General features: G+C 47.9%; 1 protein-coding gene across 2 annotated transcripts in view; it reads right to left on the bottom strand.

Moving 5' to 3' along the window:
• Positions 1 to 26094, bottom strand: part of SLC23A2 (solute carrier family 23 member 2) — a 163382-nt gene that overhangs the window by 41010 nt on the left and 96278 nt on the right. For both annotated transcript variants that reach the window (XM_073559495.1, XM_073559496.1), the window contains exons 5-9: positions 20593 to 20750; positions 19376 to 19464; positions 13940 to 14007; positions 13448 to 13629; positions 10049 to 10169 (exon numbers count right to left, since the gene is read on the bottom strand). In XM_073559495.1, the coding sequence (XP_073415596.1) occupies positions 10049 to 10169; positions 13448 to 13629; positions 13940 to 14007; positions 19376 to 19464; positions 20593 to 20750 (618 nt within the window). The remainder of the gene's footprint in view (positions 1 to 10048; positions 10170 to 13447; positions 13630 to 13939; positions 14008 to 19375; positions 19465 to 20592; positions 20751 to 26094) is intronic.

The raw sequence follows: 26094 nt of genomic DNA, 5'->3' as shown, positions 1-26094 counted from the left end.
TCTCTTTCGTCTCATTGGGGGACACAAACCGTGGGACGTCCAAAAGCAGTCCCTGGGATGGGAAAGTCTTAGTTACTCACCGGTTAACGGTATTTTTCGGAGTCCATGACAGCACCACCTGAGAGAGGGGATCCACCCCTTAGGAACAGGAAACCTACAGATACAAAAGGGTGGCACCTCTCCCACACATCAGTTGGATTACAGAGCACAAGAGGACTTCCAAGGTTAATGCATGATTTATGTACAGTATTCTTTACAATTATAAACTTTTACCACCAGTGAGCATATACAAGAAATAGACGTGCACACCCCAATCAACTATAAGGGAGGGAATATACGGGTGCTGTCATGGACTCCGAAAAATACCGTTAACCGGTGAGTAACTAAGACTTTATTCGGTCGTCCATGACAGCACCACCTGAGAGATTTACAGAGAGTAATATCAGCTTTAGGGAGGGACTACAGCCTGCAGCACCCTTATACCAAAAGAGAGGTCTGTGGAAGCACCCAGGTCTAGCCTATAATGACTATAAAAGGTGCTCGGAGAGGACCAAGTAGCCGCCTTACAAATCTGGTCAATGGAGACTTCTGATCTTTCGGCCCATGAGGTTGCCATGGCTCTGGTGGAATGCGCCCTCAGCTTCCCGGGTGGCGACCTGCCCTTTGAGGTGTATGCTATTGAAATCGCCTCTCTAATCCATCTGGCTAGTGTATTTTTTGATGCTCTACAACCTTTCCTGGGGCCTTGATGAGAGATAAATAGGGCATTATCTTTCTTCCAGGGATCGGTGACTGTCAGATATTCTATGAGGCCTCTCCTGACATCCAGGGTGTGTAGTTTCTTTTCCTTCTCGTTAGTTGGATTAGGGAGGAAGGATGGAAGAACTATTTCCTGTGTCCTATGGAAACTAGACACTACCTTCAGCAAGTACGCTGGGTCAGGTCTAAGTATTACCCTATCCTCTTTGAACTGTAAATAAGGAGGACACCTAGATAAAGCCTGGATATCGCTTATTCTGCGGGCTGATGTTAGAGCTACCAGGAAGGCTACCTTGAGGGACAGGTTTTTTAGGGAAGCCGACGAGATAGGTTCGAATGGGGTCTCTGTCATAGCAGTGAGGACTAGGTTTAAGTCCCACGGCATGAACCTATCCTTCATTATTGGCCTGGATCTACCTGCCGCCTTAATGAACCTGCTTATCCAATAATTACCAGCGATGTTACAGCTAAACAGAGCCCCCAAGGCTGACACTTGTACTTTAAGGGTACTGGTAGAGAGCCCCATGTCCAGACCTTTTTGTAGGAACTCTAATATCTGCATTATAGGCGCTGAATCCCCAGCGACTACTCCTGAGTTTTGAAGGAATTTCTTCCAAATTCTGACAAATTTTTGTGGTAATGGTTTTCCTACTCTTAAGTAGGGTGTTAACTAGGTCTGCGGAGAAGCCCTTCTCTTCTAATAATGACCGTTCAAACTCCACGCCGTCAGATGAAGGCCAGCTACCTGAGGATGGAAGACTGGGCCCTGGGACAGGAGATCCGGGATGTCCGGCAGAACCCAAGGATCGGATACCGACATGGTCCTGAGGCATGAGAACCATGCTCTCCTGGGCCAAAATGGAGCGATGACTATAACCCTTGCTCTGTCTTTCCTGATTTTCCTCATCACCAGGGGTAGAAGAGATAGGGGAGGGAAGGCATAGGCTAGTCTGAAGTCCCACTTTATCAGGAAGGCATCTACCGCCAGAGGATTCTCTCTGGGATTTAGGGAGCAGAATTGTTTCAATTGTCTGTTGTCTCTGGTGGCGAAGAGGTCTACCTCTGGATATCCCCACTTTTGAACAATCAGATTGAATATGGAGGAGTTTAGGGACCATTCCCCCTGCTTTAGCTGATTGCGGCTTAAAAAGTCTGCCGTGATGTTGTCTCTTCCTTTTATATGTAACGCTGTTAAAGATAGAAAGTATTGTTCTGCTAGATGGAAAAACCGCTCTGCTACAATCATCAGGGGTCTGGAACGGGTCCCGCCTTGGTGATTGATATATGCCACGGCGACCTGATTGTCGGAGAACACCCGCACGTGATGGCCCTGTAGATACACAAGGAGCTTTTTAGCCGCCTGTTCTACCGCTGTCAATTCTTTTAGGTTAGATGACATTCCTAACTGATCATGTTGCCATTGGTCCTGGACTAATATTTCACCCATATGAGCTCCCCAACCGTAAGGACTAGCATCCGTGGTGACTATGCGGGTTACGTTATACTCCCAGGGCACCCCTTTAGACAAGTTATCCTTGTCTAACCACCACTCTAGGGACTCCCTTGTGTTACGGGACAAGGTTAGCTGACCCTCCAAGTAACCCCCAAGGACCTTTTGATGTAATAAGACCTCGCTCTGTAGTTTCCTTGCATGAAACTGGGCCCACTGGACTGCCGGGATACAGGCCGAAAGAGAGCCTAGAAGGGACATGGCTTTCCTGAGGGACATGGTGGGGTTATTGGAGGCGTTCAGGATCTGATAACGGAGGCGAACAAGCTTCTCCGGGGGCAGACGGCATTCCTGTTTTTCAGAATCCAGGGTTAGGCCCAAGAATTGTTGGACTTTCATTGGTTGCAACCGAGACTTTTTGACGTTCAGCAACCATCCTAACCGTTCTAGGGCGGACATTGCCTTTTGTAGCTGTTGTGAACAATGATTCGCCGTTTTACCTACAATAAGAAAATCGTCCAGGTAGGGGATCACCAGAATGTTCGATTCACGTAGATGGGCCATGACCTCCGCTATTACTTTAGTAAATACTCGGGGAGCGACTGCCACTCCAAAAGGGAGGGCCGCATATTGGAAATGTCGAATTGACCCATCCAACTGAACCGCCACTCTGAGAAACCGCTGATGGCCTGCATGGATGGGTATATGGTAGTATGCGTCTTTCAGATCTAACACCACCATAAAGCAGTTTTGGAACAGCAATTTTATTGCAGATTTAATTGTATCCATTTTAAAAGGACGTATGACCAAAAACTTGTTGAGGGCCTTAAGGTTTATTATTGTCCTAAAGGAGCTGTCTGGTTTGCGGACCAGGAACAGAGGGGAGTAGAATCCCTTCCCCCATTCTGTCTCTGGAACCTCTATCAGGACTTTTTTGGCGCACAGGTCATGAACCTCGGCCTCCAGGGCAGCTTGCTCTGAAGCAGACGACCTGAGTGGGGTGATTTTAAATTGATCAAGGGGAACCCTAGAAAACTCTATTCGTAGTCCCATGGCTATTATCCCCAATATCCAGCTGCTATTAGAGATCAGAGACCAGGATGGGTAGAAGGCAGCTAGTCTCCATCCTACCGGGGTAACTAGTCATTGGGGCGGCTTTTTCGTATCTCGAGCTGGACCTTCCTGGCGCCCCCCGCCAAACATGAATCCTGTACCTTTCCTTTTTTTCTCCTCCCATCTGCCCTGATCTCTGGACGGCCTTCTCCGGAAAAAACCTTTTCTGGTAAAAGGACGTCTGTACGAGGGGTTCGGGAGACTGGGAAATTTCTTTTTGTCATCTCCAGCTTCCTCTAACAATTCGTCCAAGACAGGGCCGAATAGGTACTCCCCCTCGCAGGGAATGGAACAGAGACGGGACCGGGCTTGAATATCTCCTGGCCAACATTTTAACCAGAGCGCTCTTCGCGCTGCATTAGATAGACCCGCGGCTTTAGCCGCCATTCTTGCAGAGTCTGCAGACGCATCGGCTAAAAATGCCGCGGCATTCTGAATGATCGGCAAACTTTTCCGAATAGATGATCTTGAGGCTCCGTCTTTTAGCTCGGAATCCAGCTGATCTAGCTAGACCATCATCGATCTGGCTGTACAGGTGGCAGCTACCGCTGGTCTTAACACGCCTGCTGACATCTCCCATGTCCCTTTAAGAAAAGAATCCGCTTTTTTATCTAGCGGATCTTTCAAGGAGGCCATATCGTCAAATGGTATGGCAGATTTTTTAGATGCTTTGGCTACTGCTGCGTCTAGTTTCGGGGCTTTATCCCATCTGTTTACTACCGGGTTATCAAAGGGGTATCTCCGCTTAAAGGCTGGTGGCATGGAGCCCCTTTTTTCCGGTCTCTTCCATTCTCTGTCAATTAGGTTTTGAACCTTATCGTTTAATGGAAAGGCTCTGCGTTTTTTGGGGTCTAGACCCCCGAACATTATGTCCTGTGCTGAGAGTTCCCGTTTTTTTGTCCGCTACCCCCATGGTGGACCGTATTGCTTTCACTAATCTGTCCATCTGGTCTAAGAGGAAGCAGAACCGGCTAGAGTCTTCATCCGAGGAAGACGACGAGGAGGCCAAAGAGTCCGAGGAATTGTCACCTTTCCTAGGGGCGACTGAGGTCTCCGAGCCTGAACCACTAGCCTCTCTTCTCCTAGAAGGTTCTCTTTGAGGTAAGACACTCATTTCTGCCCTGATCATCTCTCTCAGGTTCGAAGTGAAGTCAGGTGTCTCTTCCGCTACCTGCATAAACGGGGGAGAGTATAAGGGCCTGACAATCTACCCCTGGACTCCCTGTCTTTAATAACCCCTACCGTTTGCCGAATGCATGGTTGGCATAATTTTTTTAGGGTGGCCATCTGGTAGGGGGGAACTACAGAGGGCACATTCCCTGTGCTTCTGTTTTCCCGTAGCCTTCTTCCCCTGAAAAAAAAAAAAAACATAAGGGAACACTGCATCAGGGTACATTCACGGAGATCTCTTACCCATGCAGATAAAGCAGGTACCGGATCACGGAGGGAGGCAGGGGGGTCCTTTCTGGAGGAACTTTCGCGGCTCTGGTCGCTAGTTCGTCTGTTTTTTCTGCTGGCCACTCGCAAGCGGTTTTGTCGTGGCCTGTTTTTGCGGGCGCTCCTGCGTCTCGTCCTGCCGGTCCAAGGGGGCTTCCGTTGAATCCATTGCTGGGGCCTTCAGAAGCACCCCAGCGGCATCCCCATCTGCCTTATATGGCCTCCTGGTGTCCGGGTCAGCAGGTATCCTGCCATAGCACCACCCACCCGGCTTTCCGCACTCCCTCCCCCATGCTCCGGCCCCCTCGCCTTACCCGGGTCGCTGCGCGACCCCCGGACGGGCATGCACCCGCGGCGCATGCCGGAGGCCGGCCGGCACCCGACTTCCGGTATCGGCGCTATCGCTCCGCCCCTTCCGCCGCGTCACTTCCGCCGCTCATCAGAGCCCTGCGGGAGCGCGCGCGAAGGAGCCACGCAGCGCCTCCTGGCCGGAATGCCCCACTGCCCCACTGCGCACGCCGCCATGAGCCCGCCAGGGGCCAGCACTGACCGGGAGGACCGGGCCTGGGGAAGCGCAGCCGGGGCATACGTACCAGGTGCTGGCGTTTTTTGGAGACGGCATCCACCGGACCCCTGCTCCACCTGCTCCGTCCACTGCCGTGGTGACCTACCCGGCCCCACCGTGGCGCTTCCAGGGACCCCGCACTGACCGAGGTAGGAGACCCCCTCGCTACCTGGGTCGGTCAGCCGGCCTGGGAACTCAACGACGACTCCATGACGGACGATCTGTAGAGAGTCCTGTCCTCTAGGAACAGGAAACCAACTGATGCGTGGGAGAGGTGCCACCCTTTTGTATCTGTAGGTTTCCTGTTCCTAAGGGGTGGATCCCTTCTCTCAGGTGGTGCTGTCATGGACGACCGAATAAAAGACAAACTTCCTTCAGGCCGGAGAACTCACCACTGCCGCCTGCAAGATTCTTCTGCCTAGCCTGGCGTCCACTGAAGCATAGGTATGGACCTTATAGAACCTTGAAAAGGTATGCACGGACGACCACGTGGCAGCCTTGAACAACCGCATGGCTGATGCCCTGTTGTGTACCCCCCAGGAGGCACCCACCGCCCGGGTTGAATGGGCCTTGACCCCAGCAGGGGACACCCTGTCCTTCACCCGGGAGGCTTCCAGAATTGCCATTCTGATCCAGCGGGCAATTGTTGCCTTAGAGGCCGGCAGGCCTCTCCTCACCCCATTGGGGATAAAGAGCGAGTCCGTCATCCTGAAGGGAGCGGTCAAGGCCAGATAGATCCTTATCGCCCTGACCAGGTCTAGCTTATTCAAAGAACGCTCCAGAGGATGGGTTGGAGCGGGACAAAATGACGGAAGGATTATATCTTCGTTCAGGTGGAAGGCTGATATTACCTTGGGAAGAAAGTTAGGAGGAGGCCGCAAAACAACCTTGTCCTGGTGCATAATTAGGAATGGAGGGAGACAGGACAATGCCGCCAATTCTGAAACCCGCCTAATAGAGGTGATGGCTACGAAAAATACCACCTTCCAGGACAACAAAGACATGGGAGCTTCTTGGAGGGGTTCGAAGGGTGAACCCGTCAAGGCTTCCAAGTTAAGATCCTAAGGAGCCACAGGGGATCTGTAAGGAGGGGCCGTATTTCTTTGAAAAAGAACAGAGAGAGCAGACACCTGTCCTTTCAAGGGACTTGGGGCCTAACCGCCATCTAACCCTGCCTGGCGAAAGGCTAGGACAGATGGCAGGGAACAGGGCTTAGGTGTGATGAGGCTAGACTCACACCAGCCAAAATAGGCCTTCCAGGCTCGATAATAGACCATGGAAGAGAAAGGCTTCCTAGCCTGAATCATTGTATTAATGACTTGATCCAAAAACCCCGCTGGTCTCAGTATTGTGGTTTCAACGGCCATGCCGTCAAATTGAGCAACCGAGAACTCGGGTGGTAAAACGGCCCCTGAGCCAGGAGATCTGGTCTGTCGGGGAGTCTCCAGGGGGTGCCTGTGAGAAGATTGATAATTTCTGCAAACCAGGCCCTCCTGGGCCAGTAAGGGGCGATTAATATGAACAGGCACCACTTCCGCCTTGATCTTCGTTAGTCTAGGAAGGAGAGGAAGGGAACAGGTAAGGGAGTCTGAACTGTGTCTAGGGAATGACCAGCGCGTCGACCCCTATTGCTAGAGGATCGCGGTATCTTGAGACAAACTATTGGACCCTCCTGTTCTGTCGCGTTGCCAAGAGGTCCACATCTGGAGTCCCCCAAAGCTGGCATATCTGATGGAACACGTCCTGGTGTAAGGACCATTTTCCTGCCACGAGCTCCTCCTGACTGAGGAAGTCGGCGGCCGTGTTGTCTGTGCCAGGAATGTAAACTGCCGAAATTGCGGTTTCTGCCCAGTTGAAGATTCTAGATACCTCGGCCAGTGCCCGGGGACTTCTGGTTCCCCCTTGGTGATTGATGTATGCCACCGCCATGGCATTGTCCGTTTGAATCCGGACTGGTTGGTTGTTGAGGTATCTTTCCCAATGTAGAAGTGCTAGAAAGAATACCGCACCCCAGCCCAGGAGACTGGCATCTGTGTTTACTACCTGCCAGTGGACAGGGAGAAAAGGCCAACCCAGAAGAACAAGGGGGAGGTCAGCCACCACTTGAGGGACTCCCTGGTCTGAATGGAAGGAAAGGGCGATCCAGCGAAGAGCTGGACCTGTCCCACTGAAGGAGGATGTTCCTCTGCAGTATCCTGGAACGGAACAGGGCAAAGGGTATTGCCTCTGAAGCTACCACCATCCTTCCCAGGACTCTCATGGTAGGCTAAGGATAGAAAGGATAGAAACCGGAATTTCAACAGAGAGCGAATTCCCTGCTGGAGGGTAATCCACTTTCTTTCTGGGAGAAAGACCCTCGAGTGGCGGGTGTCGATTATCATCCCTAAGAATTCTAGGCGTTGTGTTGGCGTTAAGTGGGATTTCTCCCTGTTTATGATCCAACCAAACCAGGACAGGGTGTTTAAAACTACCGTTAGATTTTCCTGGGCCTGAGCGAAGGAGGGCGCCTTGACGAGAATATCGTCGAGATATGACCCTTAATATAGCAACCATCGCTGCCATAATCTTTGTAAAAATTCTGGGGGCTGTTGCCAAGGTCTGTAATACCATGGTAAGGTCGGCAACGGACTTGGATAAGGGAGAGTCCCATCCTGGACACTCGCTGTCTCCCGTGGCAATGGATGGCCCCTGGGCAGCAGGCAAGGTGGCTTCCTCCTGCTCCAGGGGTAATGTGGGAGCCCTGACAGGCAAAACGGGGGGCTGCACCTGCTCTCTAGCGTAGGTGACACCGTAGGTCTGCTGCAATCTGAGCAGAGTGGCGAGGACTGACCTGAAGGAAGCCTGACATTGCATTTGGTACATACAAAATATTTGACCAAGGTCACAGAAGCAGATGAGGAGGAGGAGCGGGACTGCCCTCCCTTGGGCATACTGACAGGTTTTACCTGGTGCCGATCGTCGGTGGTAGAAAGCGGTGTGAGGGAGCAACTTGTAGTGCAGTACTCACATACCCACGACCTGTGTCCCCACCCGAAGGCTGATGAGAGAGAGAGAGAGCGCGCGAGGTGAACAGCCCTGCCGCTGCCTTGAAGACTTATGAAATCCCCGCCCGGAGGTGGTGGGCGGGGCCCTGCTCCAGCCTCCTGGAGCACCAAGATGGCGTTGGTACAGGAAGAGAAAGCCGGGGGGGTCGGAGCCTGCCTCCGGAATCTGGCGTCAGCCGTGCAGGGCTCCTGCTGGAGCCCAAGGCCATAACGCTGCCACGGGAGGAGGCTGGAACCGAGCTGCACCACGTGCTTGAAAGTAAGTGTTGGCTCTTAACATAAGTATAGACCCCTGGGCTGTAAGCCCGAGCTGATTACAGCGGTCATACTCAGCCAGAGCGGCTGGTGAGCAGATCATACAACGCTGCAGTCTCTTACCTCCAGTTCACCCCGTAACAGGGGTCGGTTATCTGCATGAAAAGATTGCTCTCCCAAACCTTTTCTGCAGGGCGTCTCTCGATCATCAGGATCTGGTGGGTGAGTGATGGTAGACGAAGGTCAGGACCAGGAGCTGCCCCTCAACACGAGTCCTGTGTTAGGGGATAGCGTCCTGCCCGTGGGATTCAAGAGGATACAGGGTAGCAGTACACGCCGTACTCATGGTCCCGGTGTGGGAATACAGATGTAGCAAATCTACTCTGTATCCCTCCATGGTTACCTGAAAAGGAACGATGCACATTGAGGTAGGCATGGGTCTGCGAGAGATCCCTGTCCACCTCCTGCTGACACTAAGCAAAACTGATAGTCCTACAGCCGGTCGGAGGAGTATATACCGCGGAGGCGGAGTTAACATTTTTTTTCATGCATAGTGTCAACCTCCTAGTGACAGCAGCACACACCCACGGTTTCTGTGTCCCCCAATGAGACGAAAGAGAAAAAGGGATTATCCCAAATCTATCTCCACCTGACAACTGAATTTCACAGGAATAACCTTTTTTTTTTTGTTTTAATTTTTGGGGAAAAAAATTAAAAATATGTAAAATTGTCTCTTCAGAGAAGGAGAACTAGAACTCTAGCTCCACCTATTGGAAGTCGCAATCCTAAAAGTCAATATCAACCCTTTAACGAGTGTTGCCATATAATTTAGGATAAAAGGCAAAGCAGAATCTCAATTTGCAGACGTGTTTTGGGGTGCTGCCCCTCATCAGTGCAAAGTATGAGAACTGATTTGACTAGGTGAGAGGCTAAGACTGGGATCTAGGCGGAAACATTTCTTCTTGTGGAGTGTGACAAGCAGTTACCACTTAGGTCAGGCTTCCCATACAGAGAAATCAGATCTCATAAATTCCGAGTGGCAAAACCCTGGAACGTGTGTCTGCAAATTGAGATTCTGGTTTGGCTTTTATCCCGTCATGCGGCAAGGCTCAATACAGGGTCAAGAGTGAATTTTAAGATTGCTACTTCCAATAGGTGGCGCTAGAGTTCTAGTAGTCTTCCTCTCTGGAGGGTTAATTTGCATATTTCATTTCCCAGAGGAGCATTGCATGGCCTATAGGTCTCCTCACTCTGACATGTCAGGCCTGGCTTGTGACTCTACACAAGGAGAAATGTTACCCTTTAGATCCCAGAAGGAAAAAAAAAAAAAAAAAAAAAAAAAAAAGAATTCGCAGCTCAGCTAACGTCCTATCGTATCATCCAACAACCACACGTCCATGTCCGATACGTGGAGCGGTAACTTACGGGAAACATTTTGAATAGCTGTAACTTGTAAGCCGTCCATCCCTTCTTAGACTTGTACACGGGAAGCGGCAGCTTGACGTTTCTGGCGTATTGAGAGAAAAGAAGGACCAGGAATATGGTGCTGGAAGGAGAAGAAAACGTCGTTATCGCATAGGCAGATAGACGTATGCAGGCTGCAGGGCACAGATGCCCAGAACACTAGATCCCATCACCTACTGTGCCCTGCAAGTCAATAAAGGCACAGGAGAGCGGTCGTCTCCATTTACCTACAGAATTAAAGGCTCAATGTTAGTCATTTTCCATATTCTCTGGCACATGGATCAGCGGCATCATAGAACTTGCTATATAAATAGAGAACTTATACTGGTGAACCCAACAACAACAAAAAAAAGTAGTGACATTCAGACATAAGATTACAATGTGTATTTAACTACCACACTGTCCGCATTAGGATTACTGCAGCGAGGCTCATCTGACCGCCAGCAGACAGAAGAGCTGAACACATTCTATAATAGCCAACCACTCTGCAAATACACAGCTGTCTCTGGGGGTACAGGTGGACATACTGGATTTCATTAGGGGGGTACAACTGATGTTTGGAGTCTTCCAGGCAATACTCTTTAGGGAAAAATAAAAATATGTAGAATACCCTTTTTGTTCACCAGGAAAAAAAACAAGAAAAAAAAACAAAGTCAATGTCTGACCCATAACAGTCATGAAACCTGACAAGGTAGAGAACCTGTCAGCAGGTTTTTGCCAAGTCATGTGAGCAACGTAATGTAGGAAAGAGATCCTGATTCCAGCAACATATCACTTCGATTACAGGGTACAGCAGTTGTGACAGTTTTTAGATATAGCAGAGCTGAGAAAGCTGATCCTGCCCACATCAGGCTCTGTATGTACTTAGTCTATAGACAGTGAACTGCTTATTCTAGGAGTCAGCATGGTCGGGACACTTTGCACTGAGTGAACTAATCCGGGCAGTGATAATCTCCTGGTGATGAAACATTCATTGTATGGAAACAGCACACAGCCTAATAAGCAGCACATCCCTGAGATCTGTGTCTCAGTCCCTACCTCATGCTGTCCTCAGATTACATAGTAAAAACCTGCTGACAGATTCCCTTTAAAGGGGTTATCCAGTCTCAGGAGAAAGGCCTGCAGTCCTTCTGTGTGAGTGCATGCTGCTGAATTGTGACTGACTGATGGACACACTGCCTTGACTCTCCTTTTCTCCGTGTAGGTGTGCAGTCACATGATGCATATATGCGATTTCCATACTTGCAGCTGGTCGGAGCTTAGTCAGCCCATAATGGCACGTATGCAAGTCACATATATGAGGTCACATGAGCGCCCTCCACACAGTGAATCATGACAGTGGGTGGGTCACACACACTCATGATTCGGCAGTCTACAGGCACACACTGTGACCGCAGACTTTACTTCTGAGACTGAACAACAGATTGAAATAAGAACAGACACCCATCTGTAAATATCAGACACCTACATGACGAAGGGCAAGAACCCAAAACAGCAGCCTACAGACGGGTGTCGATTTCCCGAAACTCTTATGGTCAGACACTGACTTGCAAGGTAAAAAACCTATAAGCGGAACCAAAGAGTCTGTTTTATTCTTTGTGGAGGGTGTGATGCAGTGACCCCTGTGACAGCTAGGGGGTGCTGTATGGGCTTCCCAGGACATGCATGCAGGCGTTTCCTTTATTGTGATGGGGAAATGGTGAGCGGCAGGATTGTAAATGGCCGATATGTATCACAGGGGTGGGTGCCTTGAGGTGGAAGCTTGAACGTGTATTGATCAGCAGATATACTGCTGAGGGTTTGTTGCTGTGTATTGGGAAAACTTCTAGGTGACTTGGTGAGATAGGTGGAACCAGTCACCTACAAACCCACCCAGGGGCATGTGTCTGAACGCCCAATGTAAAGCCTGTATGTGTGTGGCAGTGTGTGGAATAGGACCTGTAGTGAGGTCATGACCTATGGGTGTGGTTATGTACCATATAATGTGCCTGAGGTCTGGCCACATGGAGAGAGAGTGTGTACCTGAATGGTTCAGGGTGGAAGGTCCTGGAGGGTCTAGGTGTTGGAAGGTGTGCTGCCTTCCTGAATAGCACCTGCTGCGACCTTGGACCTGGTGAGGCCGGGGTGTTGGGAGTCCCTGGGAGTAGGGACGGATCCCTGAATAGCACCTGGTGAGGCAGGAGTGTTGGACGGTCTCAGGTGAGACGGACGTCCTGAATAGCACCCGCTGAGGCCCTGGACCTGGGGGCCGGTGTGTTGGGAAACCCTGGAAGAAGGGTTGAATCTCTGAATAGCACCAGGTGAGGCCTGTGTGTTGGACGGTTCCAAGTGGGGACGGATTTCATGAATAGCACACAGTCAGGCCTGTGTGTTTGCAGAGTCAGTGACGGCACTGCATTGGGGGACCTAGTGTCTGTCTGTGGATCTGGACTGTCAGGTGGCCTGGTGAGCAAGACGTTATCCGGGACGGTGATCCCAGTTCGGCAGCTTCCCTGGGAAAGAGAGGACTGACAGAGTCGGCATCTGGAGCCAGAGCTCCTGCGAGGTAACCCCAGACATGGCGATATAACTGTTGGTGCCCGTAATGTTCTATGGACACTAATGAACTGTTCGGCATGCGGTCATCCACGGTAACTGGACAACATCCACGGTAACTGGACAAGAGGGTCCAGCGTGTTTAGTGACAGCGTATTAAAGCAGTTTACTATGCAATGTTATGGACTATGTGTGAGCCTGTGAAGTATAACATGGCTTACGGTGCGGTTTATGATGGCACAATAAACTGCATAGGACTGTTTTAAGTGGAAGTGTTCAGGTGTGCATCAATATCGCAGCCAAATAAGTGTCCCCCAATACACTCAGTGAGCACTACCTTACAAGGGGTATAAATTTGCATACTTTGCCCCAAAGGAGCGTTGCCTGTAAGACACCATACTTAAAGTGGATTTCAGCAATGAAAACCAATACGTCCTCATCTCTGCCATAAGGCATCCAGTTCCCAACACATCCATAGCCTATAGCCAATTATGGCCGAAACGTTGCCTTGTCTACATCACTTTTCTATTGTTAAGCGATTTTTAAGGAAGGAAAAAAAAGTTACGATATGTTTTTCACATGCTAGCGATTTCTGGGGCCTTGGAGAGCTTGGAATTTACACCGTTTTAAGGACCAAGTCCAGAGTTGGCACAGAGTTACCAATGGTGCAGGAGAATGGCTCACTTGCTCTTCCAAGGTGGCATTGCCAGCCAGCTTCAGAGCAGCATCTACAAGCTATTGGGCAAAGAGCAAGTTACCAAGTCCTACAGAGCTCTCTGTCCTATACGGCAGCACACATTAGATCCACAGATTTTTCGCACTTACAGCATAGCAATGCCCCAGTGTTTGCCCGCTCTCTCCCCGGCGGCCTGGAACCCAGAGAGGCCGATAAGGGACACAGTAGGAGTTATGGTCAGCGGTCCTATGTATCTCAGCAAGGCACCAGGAAGACCAAGGAAGCCGATTACCACTTCTATGAGCGACGACATGATGATGGCACCTTGTATCTACAAAAGAATGAGACCAAGTGAAAGGGTTACACCAAGGGTATACACAGAGAACCTACAGAAATCATAGGCAATATGGCGGCACACATATACACTAAATCTGGCGGTGTATGTACCACCCCAAAATGGCAGAACAGAATTGGGCTTTTGGATTTTAGACATCAGATCCTTTTCTTCATGGACCCTCAGCCCAAGCAGGTGTATCAAGGGGTTGGAAAAAATAGTCATTCCCTCCAAAAAACAAATATGGTCAGTATGGGCATCAACATAAGTCCCTCCCCTACTAACACTACTAGATCACACGCGTTACCTCACGTATCCTCGGTTGCCATATGTGTCCAGTGTCAAACGTCTCCGTTCCATTAGTGAAAATTATATCTACAAGAAGAAAAGCGAGCCAATCAAAATCTCATAGGACTGACCACCATATCTGCTTATGCCTGGATATTGGGAATTACAAAAGTTACTGTTAGTGTTATGATCCCCAGTCCCCATGCTAAAATAATAGCAGGCATACAGAAAGGTCCTACAACATTGGGGTCTGATGCCGCAGTTACAGAGTTTGCCAATAAACCTGTAGCTTAACAGTAAAGGCCTTAAAGGCAAAATGGCATTAAGTACACCTGTATTTAGGGCAGCTTGAAGTAAGATGAATTGCATATTTGGTTGATTAATCTGTGGGCTAGTATTCGGAAAACTTTTAAAGAAGCCAAATTGTGTGTTAATTGCACCGGGGCCTAACGTCCCAGAGCACCTTCTTTCAGACAGTCCGGCCAGCTTGATTGACACCGCTGGCTTCACTTAAGCCAACACCATCTCAAATTAAATCCTGCGCACATTGCCTGGAGTCAGCCTATGCACAGCACAGGACAGGGGCCAACTCCAGGAGAAAGGCCTGCAAGTGCACAGATACAGTGTCACAGACCGCGCCGACCCAAGTGCGCCTATACAGTAGCACAGACCAACCGACCCAAGTGCGCCTATACAGTAGCACAGACCAACCGACCCAAGTGCGCCTATACAGTGGCACAGACCGCGCCGACCCAAGTGCGCCTATACAGTGGCACAGACCGCGCCGACCCAAGTGCGCCTATACAGTAGCACAGACCGCGCCGACCCAAGTGCGCCTATACAGTGGCACAGACCGCGCCGACCCAAGTGCGCCTATACAGTGGCACAGACCGCGCCGACCCAAGTGCGCCTATACAGTGGCACAGACCGTGCCGACCCAAGTGCGCCTATACAGTGGCACAGACCGCGCCGACCCAAGTGCGCCTATACAGTGGCACAGACCGCGCCGACCCAAGTGCGCCTATACAGTGGCACAGACCGCGCCGACCCAAGTGCGCCTATACAGTGGCACAGACCGCGCCGACCCAAGTGCGCCTATACAGTGGCACAGACCGCGCCGACCCAAGTGCGCCTATACAGTGGCACAGACCGCGCCGACCCAAGTGCACCTATACAGTGGCAAGGTGTGTAAAGAAGTTACAAAAAAAAAAAAATCCCAAAGATAGGTGATTCATGTAGATTGTGGTTCCCAAAGTCCCTGCTGTAAATGATGCAGCTTTGTGCAGCCATAATCACTGCTCCATTAACTTCTATTGGGCTGGCAATGATGGGGTCCCATGGTCACGCATGGGCCCTACCACTCCATTTACACAAGAGACATTGGGACTCCCGTTCCTGTGATCAGATCCCCACCTAGAGGAATCCCTTTAATACGGCATAGAAGATAAATCCTGTTTTACATGTCATGAAAATTTGCTAAACCCTCAAGAACAAAAAGGAGAACTCCTGTCATTTGTCTTAAGCACCAACAGAGGGCGACCTAAACTATACCTTCACGTCCTATGTTACCATACAGCCATAAAAAGCTAGGAGTTTGCAAAATCCAAAAAAAGCTTAACATATTTTCCATTATTTCAAAAAGTCAGACGTCTGACCTGTGTGGTCAGCAGCAAGAGAACTAAGAATATTATCAACCGATATATCCGACCACGGGTGAAGAATCAGTAATGGTGGTCGCTGTCAAGGGCCTGTCACACTAAGCGATATCGCTAGCAATATCGCTATAAGATCGCTGGTTCTTGTGACATTATAGCGATATCGCTATGTGTGATACTTACCTCCGACCGCTCCCCCGCTGGTTATCGCTGATCGCGTGAAAACGTCCTGGACTGTTTCTCGTCATCAGCTTCCTGCTGTGACGACGAGCGACGCAGGCGGGAGGACGCAGGATCGCCTCGTCTGACAGGTAAGTAGCGACCCCCGACCCCTGCGATGTCGCTGGTGAGATCTGCCTGTGTGGCAGCTCACTACAGACCAATTAGCGATGCACCAGCGATCCTGACCGCGTCATATCGCTGGTCGGGATCGCTGGTGCATCGCTAAATGTGACAGTACCTTCAGACACTGGAGAATCTGCTCTAAATCAAAATAGATCATTAGAAAATAGAATTTGAGTTCAGGATGATCTACATATAGCCACAAATGAGCACATTCTACAAGGACCGCTGTTTAATAGTATACAGTCACAGAAGGAGAGCAAAAAAACCCACAACTTTACTCCCAATAATCCTTCTGGCCACCAATCTAAATACAAATACCCTGCCCGCTGGAAATTTCCATTCAAGAGATTCCCAGGGATGGCTCATTAAAACTGGTCTGATCTTTGACCTTTTTCCATTAAGCAAATATTTCCCCTTTATCTTTGATCCAGAAAGGACATGGAAGATTACAAAAGACAGGACTTCATCTCTGTCTGTAATTGCCCATCCCCTTCCTTGCCCCGAACCGTACTACAACATTGCTGCTACCAAGGCCATTCCATAGTCAATCGTATGGGGACTACATTTTAAAATCTGGTGAAAGATCGGCTTTTTTAGTCTATACAGAAGCATGTAAAAGTTTGGGTTCCCATGGTCAAAATTACTGTTATTGTGAGCAGTTAAGCAAGGTGAAGATGAAATGATCTCTAAAAGGCCCAACGGTAAAGATGACGCATTTCATACAGGACATACATAGATATACACACACCTTTTACATTTTAAAAATTACAAAAAGGAAAATGGGCCGATGGAAAAGTTTGGGCACCATTGGAGATGTGGTGCTCAAATAACTTTGACCAAGGTTTCAGGCCTTAGCCTGTTATGATAGTGAACAAGCCATAACCCTGAGGCTGTGTGCACACGCTGCGGATTAGGTGCGGATTCATCCGCGCGGATTTTGTAAAATCCGCAGGTCAAAATACCTGCGGTTTTACCTGCGGATTGCTCTGCGGTTTTGCCCTGCGGTTTTTCATCTCCTCAATGGAGGAACTGCAGCTGAATCCGCAGAAAGAATTGACATGTCTGTCAATTCTTTCTGCGGATTGAAAACCGCAGATAATCCGCTCGAAAAATTCCGCACCGTCTGCACTGCGGTTTTTGATTCCCATAGGGAATCATGGTACTGTACACCGCAGCAAAAACTGCTGCGGGTCCGCAGTGGCCAAAACCGCTGCGGAACCGCAGCAAAATCCGCAGCGTGTGCACACAGCCTTAGGATAGGCCAGGTGATGAAAAATCCCCACCTTTATAAAACTCTAGCCTCCTCTAACCTTGTGCCAAAAAACAGCAGCCATGGGTTCTTTTAAGCAGCTGCCTAGCATTCTGAAAATGAAAATGGTGGAGGCACACAAAGCAGGAGAAGGCTACAAGAACATTTTATGGGTAGCGGGAAGAATGGATTTAATTAAATTCCAATAAATTCTTAATACAAACATAAAAGTCTGTAAAAACGCTGAAGTTGAAAAGACAAAGGCTTCTAAAAATGGATAATGATCCTAGACACCCATAAAAAACAAACCCACAACAGACTACCACAAAAGGCGCAAGTTGAAGATTTTGCAATGGCCCTCAGTCCCGATTATCATTGAAAATCTGTGGCTAGACTTCAAAATTACACTGCATACAAGAGAACTCCGGGATATCACAGAACTGGAAGAATTTTCCAAGGAAAAATGGTTGAAAATCCTTCAAACAAGAATTGAAAGACTTGTCTGGCTACAAAAAGAGTTTACAAGCTGTGATATTTGCAAAACAGGGAGCTATTCGGTACTAACCATGCAGGGTGCCCAAAATGTAGCATCAGACCTTTTTAATTTTTAAAATGTAAAAGAAAAATATTTCTTCTTTTCACCCAAAATACAAAAGGCAATGTGTCTTCTTTAACTTTAGCCGTTTTAGAGATCATTTCATCTACAACTTCCTTAACTGTTCACAATAACAGTAATTTTAACCAGGGGTGCCAAAATGTTTACATGCCACAGTATATATCAAATAGAACTTTTTGAATTGATGAGGCTGGTCATCTTCACAAACGTTGCCAGATTGACAGCTCCTCAGTGTCCCTCCTCCCTTCTGCTGCTGCTGAGAAATCTCACTGCAAGCTGCAAGTCAGGCTGGGTGGAGGCAATACACTGACTCATGAGCTCTCTCAGCCATGTATATGGATAGTATAGCAATTCTGACATGGATTTCTACAGTAGGTAAACAAGGCTCATCATTAACAAAGTATACTGACTACTATAAAATCAGCCCACAAATCCACTTCAAGACATTGTCCACTACCAAACCATATTAATGGCCCCTAAGACATATCAAATTTTTTTTTTTTTTAAAAACAGGGATGAGTGAACCCATGGATGTTCGGGTTCGTCAGACCTTTAGCCGAAAATTCAGTTTGGGTGCCTGAACTGTAGCTGAACTTAGACCCCATAGGAGTCGAGGTGGACCCAAAATGTTGTAAAATGGTTGTTTTAAGGGCTAGGGGGCTGCCATAGGAAGCAGAGTCTCTCGCTCTTAACGTTTGAACAGTTTTCCTCTTACACTAAAGCAGACTTCCAGGAGAAGTCAGTGTTCAGTGGTGAGCACAGGACACAGCGTGTCACGTATGAACCACGAACTTTACAGGTCAGGCTCGCTCATCTCCATATGATACTCCACTTTTGAACATCTTGTCTGTAGGCAGCATTGTGCTTCCCATCGTCCCACTATTCCTTTCCTAACAAGCAGAAAATAAGACCGCTTTTATTAGCTGATGCTATAGAGTGAAATGAAGTAAAATGGCTGTGAGGCTAGCAACCAAGCATGTGTGTTTACCAGGACTCATTAGGGGGACGTGCACTTTTTTTTTTCCCAACTGCATGTAAATGGAAAATCATGCTCATTTATATTCTATACATTTGATATTTAATGGCTGGACAACCCTTTGATGCTAGGCAGCTTCTGCAGAAGTAGACCTTAACCTGCCTAGAAGCTTCCACACCAGAGTAGTACTACTACTAAACTGACAAGCCTCCTGTATCAACTGTGCTATGAAGAACGAGACCCTCCACGATCCGCTAAGGCTTCCCGAGCTCGATTGCGGAGAACGTGACCTCCAGCTATTGCACTTTTCTTTCCCTGACTTTATGGTTTTCAGTACAATTTCATCTTAATCCCTTTCCGCGTCGGGTTAAACCCAAAGTCTCCAGTGTCAGATTATGTACATTCTTTTCTTCACAAAAGGTGCCCCCGCTCCTTGGGGAGAAACGGATTAAAGAGCTGCCAGCAAGGAAAATAATCCCAGGAGAGTCTCACGCCAGTTCTTTCCAGAGTTCTGCTCTCCTAGCTGGGTGCCAGTCCAAAAAAAACAAAAAAATAGCAATAGGGTGTGACAGGGAGTCTCAATATCACATGGCTTAGACCAGATGGTTATTTACCTGTAGTATTACATTTCCACTTCTCAAGGGATAGGATGGCACGGGCTGGAGCAAGGAAAGCAAATGCACTTGCCTGGAACAAGGGTAACCTGCAGAGTCCCCAGAGAAGAGAAAACACAGATCATGGACATAGCCGTAACATCTACAGATGTAGTGACAATTATACAGATGCATGGTACCATAGCGGAAATATGTAGGAAAAATCTGAGGAGCAAAAAGAGCAACTGGGTCTCATCCGATAACCAAGGACAATAAGGTGAAGGGAATTGCTCACCCGGCAAAGTTGTGTATCCCACAACAGAGATCAAGCTTAAAAACTGTCAGCCGCTGTAGTCCCAAGGGTTCCAAAATCAACGAAATGCCGGAAGAGAAACAATAGGTGGTCGTCTGCGCTGCTGATGGGAGCTCCGAAAGAATAGTCTAGGATAGGAAGCAGATTTGATGCGCTTTTATCATCGTGCTTCAAAGTCTCCAGGCTTCTTCATCAGGACTTTGGTTATCCAAGTGTGAAATCTTAGAAAGGCATTGATAATAAAACCGCATCAAGTCTACTTCCTATTCTGGACCATCCTTTTGATCTCCATCAGTGGCGCAGACGGCCCACCTATTGTGTCTCTTCTGGCACCATAGTGGTAATGGTGGATACCCCCCCCTTGTGGCACAGTGATCACCACGGCAGTATACCAATTTTATCTAAATTAAGCATTAAAGAGGTTAGCCTGGATATACACAACGTCAGCACAGGATAGTAATTGCAGATGTAATAAAGATGTTCTACTTGGGCTCCAAAGTACATTTCCCACAAATCATTGCCGATATTACACTCTCGCAGCAATAGAACCATCCCATGTATATGTCATTAGTGATGGGACGCACATTAGAGGTGGAATGAGGGGGGGGGGAATAGACCACTACTCACAAGTAAGAGGTTGACATACGTGTGTCCAGTTTAGTGGTCACCAATACACAGGTTATTGATTGCTGATCTTTGGGATCCCCACTGAGAACAAGGCTATGAAACACCCCGGCAGGACGGAGTGGAGGCCACTGCTCTATTCCTAGTCAAGGAGACTGATTGCAATAGCCAAATACAGCACAGGATTGGCCCATCCATAATATCAAGACAGAGAGCAGACAGACTCCTCTTCCTGGCCTGGCACCTCCAGAAGATTTCAGCATTGATCTTCTCTAATCGAAAAACAAGTTACGCGCCTTACCTGCACCCAAACGTTGTCTGAAGTAAAGTAGTGATTCCTACACAGAAGAAAATGGTCCCAATTAGTTGGCTGGTAGCCCATTGGTCAAAGCCAACGCACATGGCTTCTGCAAGCAGGAAGGGGACAGCGACCGTCCCACTGAAGCATGTCAGGTAGTGCTGTGGAAAACAGAGGTACAGACGGTAAGCGGGTCACACATCCACATTTTTTTTTCAACAACGTGGTTAAAAGAAAAAAAAAATAAGGAACAGAGCATGTTTTATACACACAGGACAGGTACAATTGGCCGTTCACACTGGCAAGTGACATACAAGAGGCTGAACATCTAGGATTATACAGCGCAGAATATGTATGGGCTGGTACTAAGACTGCGTGTAGGACACTACCGGCTAAGGGAAAGATCGCAAATCCTGGGAGATCACAAAATCCGGCCTCTCGGAATGCTGCGGGCATAGAGTCTCCAATATCACAGGGGTCTGATGCCTCCCTTAGTTTTCGGGCTCAGGCACATGGCCATATAAAGCTTTCTTCTATGAGCCAAGTCCACATCACAAAGACCTATAAGGCATTCACCACTTTCCGCTCAAATCTCAGAACTGCCACATATTGGCGTGTGATGGCATAAGGACCGCTAAAATGAGTCAGTCCTAACCTCAGCCCACACAGTGAAGGGCTTTAGTGTGCCCACCCTTCTAAGCGAACCATGGAGGCCATAGCTATACAAAATGGTCGCAGCCTTGTCTAATGAGCAGGTGCAGATACAAGCCATCGATGACTCCACAAGATGGCTATGGCAACTGCACTCACATAGAGGCAAGACAAAAAAAAAAAAAAATCTGCTGTTGCACCTGCGCCGGATGTTCAGAGACTGTGCAGGAGAGGGTGCAGTCACGACCAACAGGGGGAGCTACACACGCTGCTGTTGGTTTCCATGCACAGAGGAAGCTCCACCGGGCTCCTAAAGCGAAGACCAAATCACTTTGGTGTTCCCGATTCCAACAAACCTCAGGGGATGACATTTCTGAAATCAGAGCAGAAAGTTGCCAAACCCTTAAGATTACACTGCACGATTCAGAACGATTGCCAAGGAAAGCATAAAAATATCCAGTTAATCTGTCATTGATCACGCAGATCTGAGACCTCGCCAGCTGATACACTGATCCGAGCATCAATAGCACAGGCGTGGCGTCGTAATGACAGTGTTGCATCATGCACCATGCTCTTTACACAAGGTGACCCGAGGACACGGCATCCACACCCCCGACGTGAGGAACATTGGCCAAGTCACACAATGCTGGGAAATGAGATGTCACAATCCACACAATCACCCCTCAGCTTTATTTATAGTTTCAGATTCCTCATATTTATTTATGGAATATCCATTACAGGCTTATGCTCATCTTCTCCGATGGATAAGTTTGGATAGTGCTTGGAAAAACGAGCACTTTTGCAATTTACTGTTTGCTAACATCTGCAGCCATTCCTGAGATAATAACACTTGATCAGCTTCAAAGTAGTGCTTCCAAGCTCAATAGGAGAGAGCTTGTAAGCTCTGCGCAATGTTTGCCATCTTACAATTCTAAAACAACCAGCAGAAAAGTATTACCATCTCAATACCAGACGAAATTTTTAATAAAGCAGCGATATCAAAAATTGCTTGTTTTTATAAGAACTATCCAGCAATACCCATTTATGAAGATGGGGATAACCCTTTAAAATTTGCTTAATCTGGATTAGAAATCGACCTTTTATCCTTGCACTGCTGATCATTATGCATTAAGTTATGTGCAACGCAGTATAGAAATTATACTGTGAAACCAGCCTAAAAAAACTCATTAAAAACAGACTAACATGCAAACTAGTAAGCAGATTTTACTGCGCACTTAGTCACGGATAATGACTGCATTAGAACTATTTTCACAACAAATAAAAATCGGCAGCGTGCGCTTACAGCAGTCACGTGGACCGTAGGAGTCAAGAGGCTAGAGATTTTCATTAACTTCTGTGGGATAAAGATAGTGTTGTGAACAAGCTCTATGACCTGCAAGGAGGTCACTGAGCAGTGAGGGGGAGAAGGTGAGCTGTGTCTCTTTAAAAAGGAACTAGTCGTGTCCCCCATGACCTCCAAACCAGCAGCATTCGTATGTAGATTACTAAATTTTGTGCCTAGCCAGCCCTGTATAATGTTAGTCCACGCTTTAAAAAAAAAAAAAAACACAGTGATTACTAGTGATGAGTGAGCATGCTTGGAAAAGGGGTTATGCGAGCATACTCGTGTGCCAATACAGTATCTTTGTCGTGCTCCAATACTATGAGTCTCTGTGGCTGCATGTATCGCGGCTGTTGGACAGATGGCCTGTTTGTTAGGCAATCCCTGCATGTGTTGCGGCTGTCAAACAGCGGCGAGACACAGCCGCGGGGACTCTAACATGGAATTAGAGCACGCCGCAGGGACTCCATCAGCGCTCGAGCATGCTCGCATAACACCTTATCAGAGCACTCTCACTCTTCGCTAATACCTACATATTAAAGTGGACAGAACCCGTGGATAACTGCGTAGAGCCATAGACTAATGAGTATGGGGACTACTTGCCCAAAAGATGTTCAGGAGAGAGGTATCGGCACATTGGAATTCCAATGGCCAAACCTTTCATTCAGCACACAGGTAAGCCCCGCCAGAGGAGTCTGGATGAGGCTCTCTTAAGAAATCACAGGCACGCTCGGCCGGTCTCAGCGTTCATGTATGGGGGACTCATTCAGCCAACAGCTATCCAATGTGTATGGGGGGGGGGTCTTTACATTAATTCCAACATGTCGATCCTTCTCTCCCCCAACACTGACTGCTTTGGCCCTGTATTTATATATAGGTGTCACCCGTCATAGTAATCCTGCCGATGAAGGTAAGGAGATGGACTGCTGAATAGAAATATGCAGGAATCAAAGAGACATTAGGAGGATCGGTGACCACTGAGAGCTGCAATATTTTAAGACTTTTTAAAAATATTTTAATTGAAACATCTGAAAGAATTCTTTCAAAAAAAAGGTTCTAAAGAATTCTTTCCTATTAAGAACCTAAAACAATGTAATTTCCTGAAGACAGTTTTATCCAGAATTATCAAAATTCTGTCATTGTATCTTTGGACGAGATCGTAAAGGGCAAAGAAAAAGGTCATTTAGTAGGTCATATGGAAACTTAATATTCTGCATGGTGAGCATAGACACACCGAAATAAAGAAATAAAGGAACACTGATCTCATCAGCACCAAGACTTATTGTTCCTTAGGGTGCATGACCAGGCTGCTCCACATGGAGACGGACCTCTATTCTGCTTTGTTTAGGAGTCAGTCATGTCAGGATTCATTTTCCTAATGTAATGGCTCCAGGGATGATTTACTGTGAGAGTTATTAGACTTCTTCAGTGCAGTGGCAGAACAGCGCTCAGTATACACATCTACTCATATAAGAGTGGAATGGTAAAAGGCAGTGAGCGCGGCCCAACAATGTGAAAGAAATGGGCAGCTGCAAATCAGCTATCACTGCAAAGCATCCATCTGCATAACACGGGCGTGAAGATATATGCAAACAATCTAATATAATGGAATATTATACATTTTTCCTTTTAGTGTGCAAATTGCCTCTTCAGAGAGGAAGACGCCTTGAACTCAAGTGTCACCTATTGGAAGAAGCAATCCTGAAAACAGATTTACACCAGGATTCTGGCAAAACTAATGAATCGGAGGCACCTTTTGTTGTTTGCCATTTGTAATTTGTTTAAAAAAAAATGTAAAAAAAAAACCATGGGTATTACATACCTGGTAACGTGTTTTTTCATGAGACATGACGGCACCAAGAGCACGAGAGGAACTCCGCAGGTTAGTGTATATATAAATATATCCTTTACACTACTAAATTTCTAACACACAAGGGAGCGTCATAATGCACCCAACTAATGATGTGATCAATAGGGAGGGAATATAAGGGTGCCGTCATGTCCCATGAAAAAACACATTACCAGGTATGTAATACCCGTGTTTTTCCATTCTACATGCGGCACCACGAGAGAGTTACAGAGATTTGTATTCTCTTAGGGAGGGATCACTGCTTGTAACAGTCTTCTCCCGAATGAGAGATCGGAGGTAGCAAATAGGTCTAACCTATAATGTCTGACAAAGGTAGACGGAGCGGACCAAGTGGACGCTTTACTGAATTGGTAAATGGGAGCGTCTGCTCTCTCCGCCCAGGAAGTCGTCACGGCCCTTGTGGAGTGGGCTTTTAGGCCTTCTGGAATAGCCCTGCCCGCAATGTTATCTGCTGGCATAATGACCTCTCACACCCATCTAGCTATAGTTTGTCTAGGGGCTTTAAGGCCCCGCCTTGCCCCCTGAAATGAGAAAAATAATGCCCCCTGTTTTCTTCAAGGTCTCGTTACCTCCAAATACTGCAGGAGACATCTCCTCATATCTAGGCCATGAAGCCTCTCCTCCTTCTGGTCGTTAGGGTCAGGACAAGAGAGATGGTAAGGTTATCTCCTGAGCCCTTTGGAATTTTGATATCACCTTGAGAAGATATGCTGGATCTAATTTTTAACACAACTATCATCTATTGCCTGAGTGTAGGGAGGGTCTTGTTGATAATGCGAGCAACTATTCAACCTACTGGCCTACGCGAGAGCCTTTAATAAGGCTGTTTAATGTTAGAATCCCTATCTAATGTGTTTTTAAATGGTTCCAAGGGACTCTGTCAAAGGTGACAGGACTAAATTTAGATCCCAAGGAGGAGGAGTAGAGGATGGACAGAGTCAGCTCTAGTACAGGCGTGGATAAACCTGGCCACCCACCTATTGTTTGTCAGGTCGCAGCTGAATAAGGTTGCCAGGGCTGAGACGTGTACTTTGAGGGTACTGACAGCTAACCCCCATCCTAAACCTTTCTGCTGAAAATTCCAGTATTGCCACTATTGGGACTTTCCCTTCCCGTATTGGGTCTGAGGTAGATAAGAATTTTCACATATCCTCCTACCAAAATTTTTTGTAGTCACTGGTTTTCAGCTACTGAGTAAGGGTACCGTTACACTAAGCGATGCACCAGCGATCCCGACAACGATATGGATCGCTGGTGCATCGCTAAGTGGTCGCTAGTGAGCTGCCACACAGACAGATCTCACCAGCGACATAGCAGCGGTCGGGGGTCGCTACTTACCTGTCAGACGCGGCGATCCTGACGTCCTCCGCCCGCCCCACAGGAAGCGCCCGACGAGAAATGGTCCAGGACGTTCTCGCGCGATCAGCGACAGACAGCGGGGGAGCCGGTCGGAGGTAAGTATCACATGTAGTGATATCGCTAGCAATTTCGCTGCTGCGTCACAAAACCAGTGACGTTACAGCGATATCGCTATGTGTAACGGGCCCTTAAGGTGGATGTTAACGCTACTGAGAATCCCTTTTCCTCTAGTAGTGACCTTTTAAATTTCAGGCTGTCAACTGCAGCCCAGATCTCTGAGGGA

This window comes from Dendrobates tinctorius, unplaced genomic scaffold, assembly GCF_039654945.1.
Source record: "Dendrobates tinctorius isolate UK_male_01 unplaced genomic scaffold, ASM3965494v1 ptg000272l, whole genome shotgun sequence".
NCBI lineage: Eukaryota > Metazoa > Chordata > Amphibia > Anura > Dendrobatidae > Dendrobates > Dendrobates tinctorius.
This window is presented reverse-complemented; position numbering and strand designations above follow the sequence as displayed.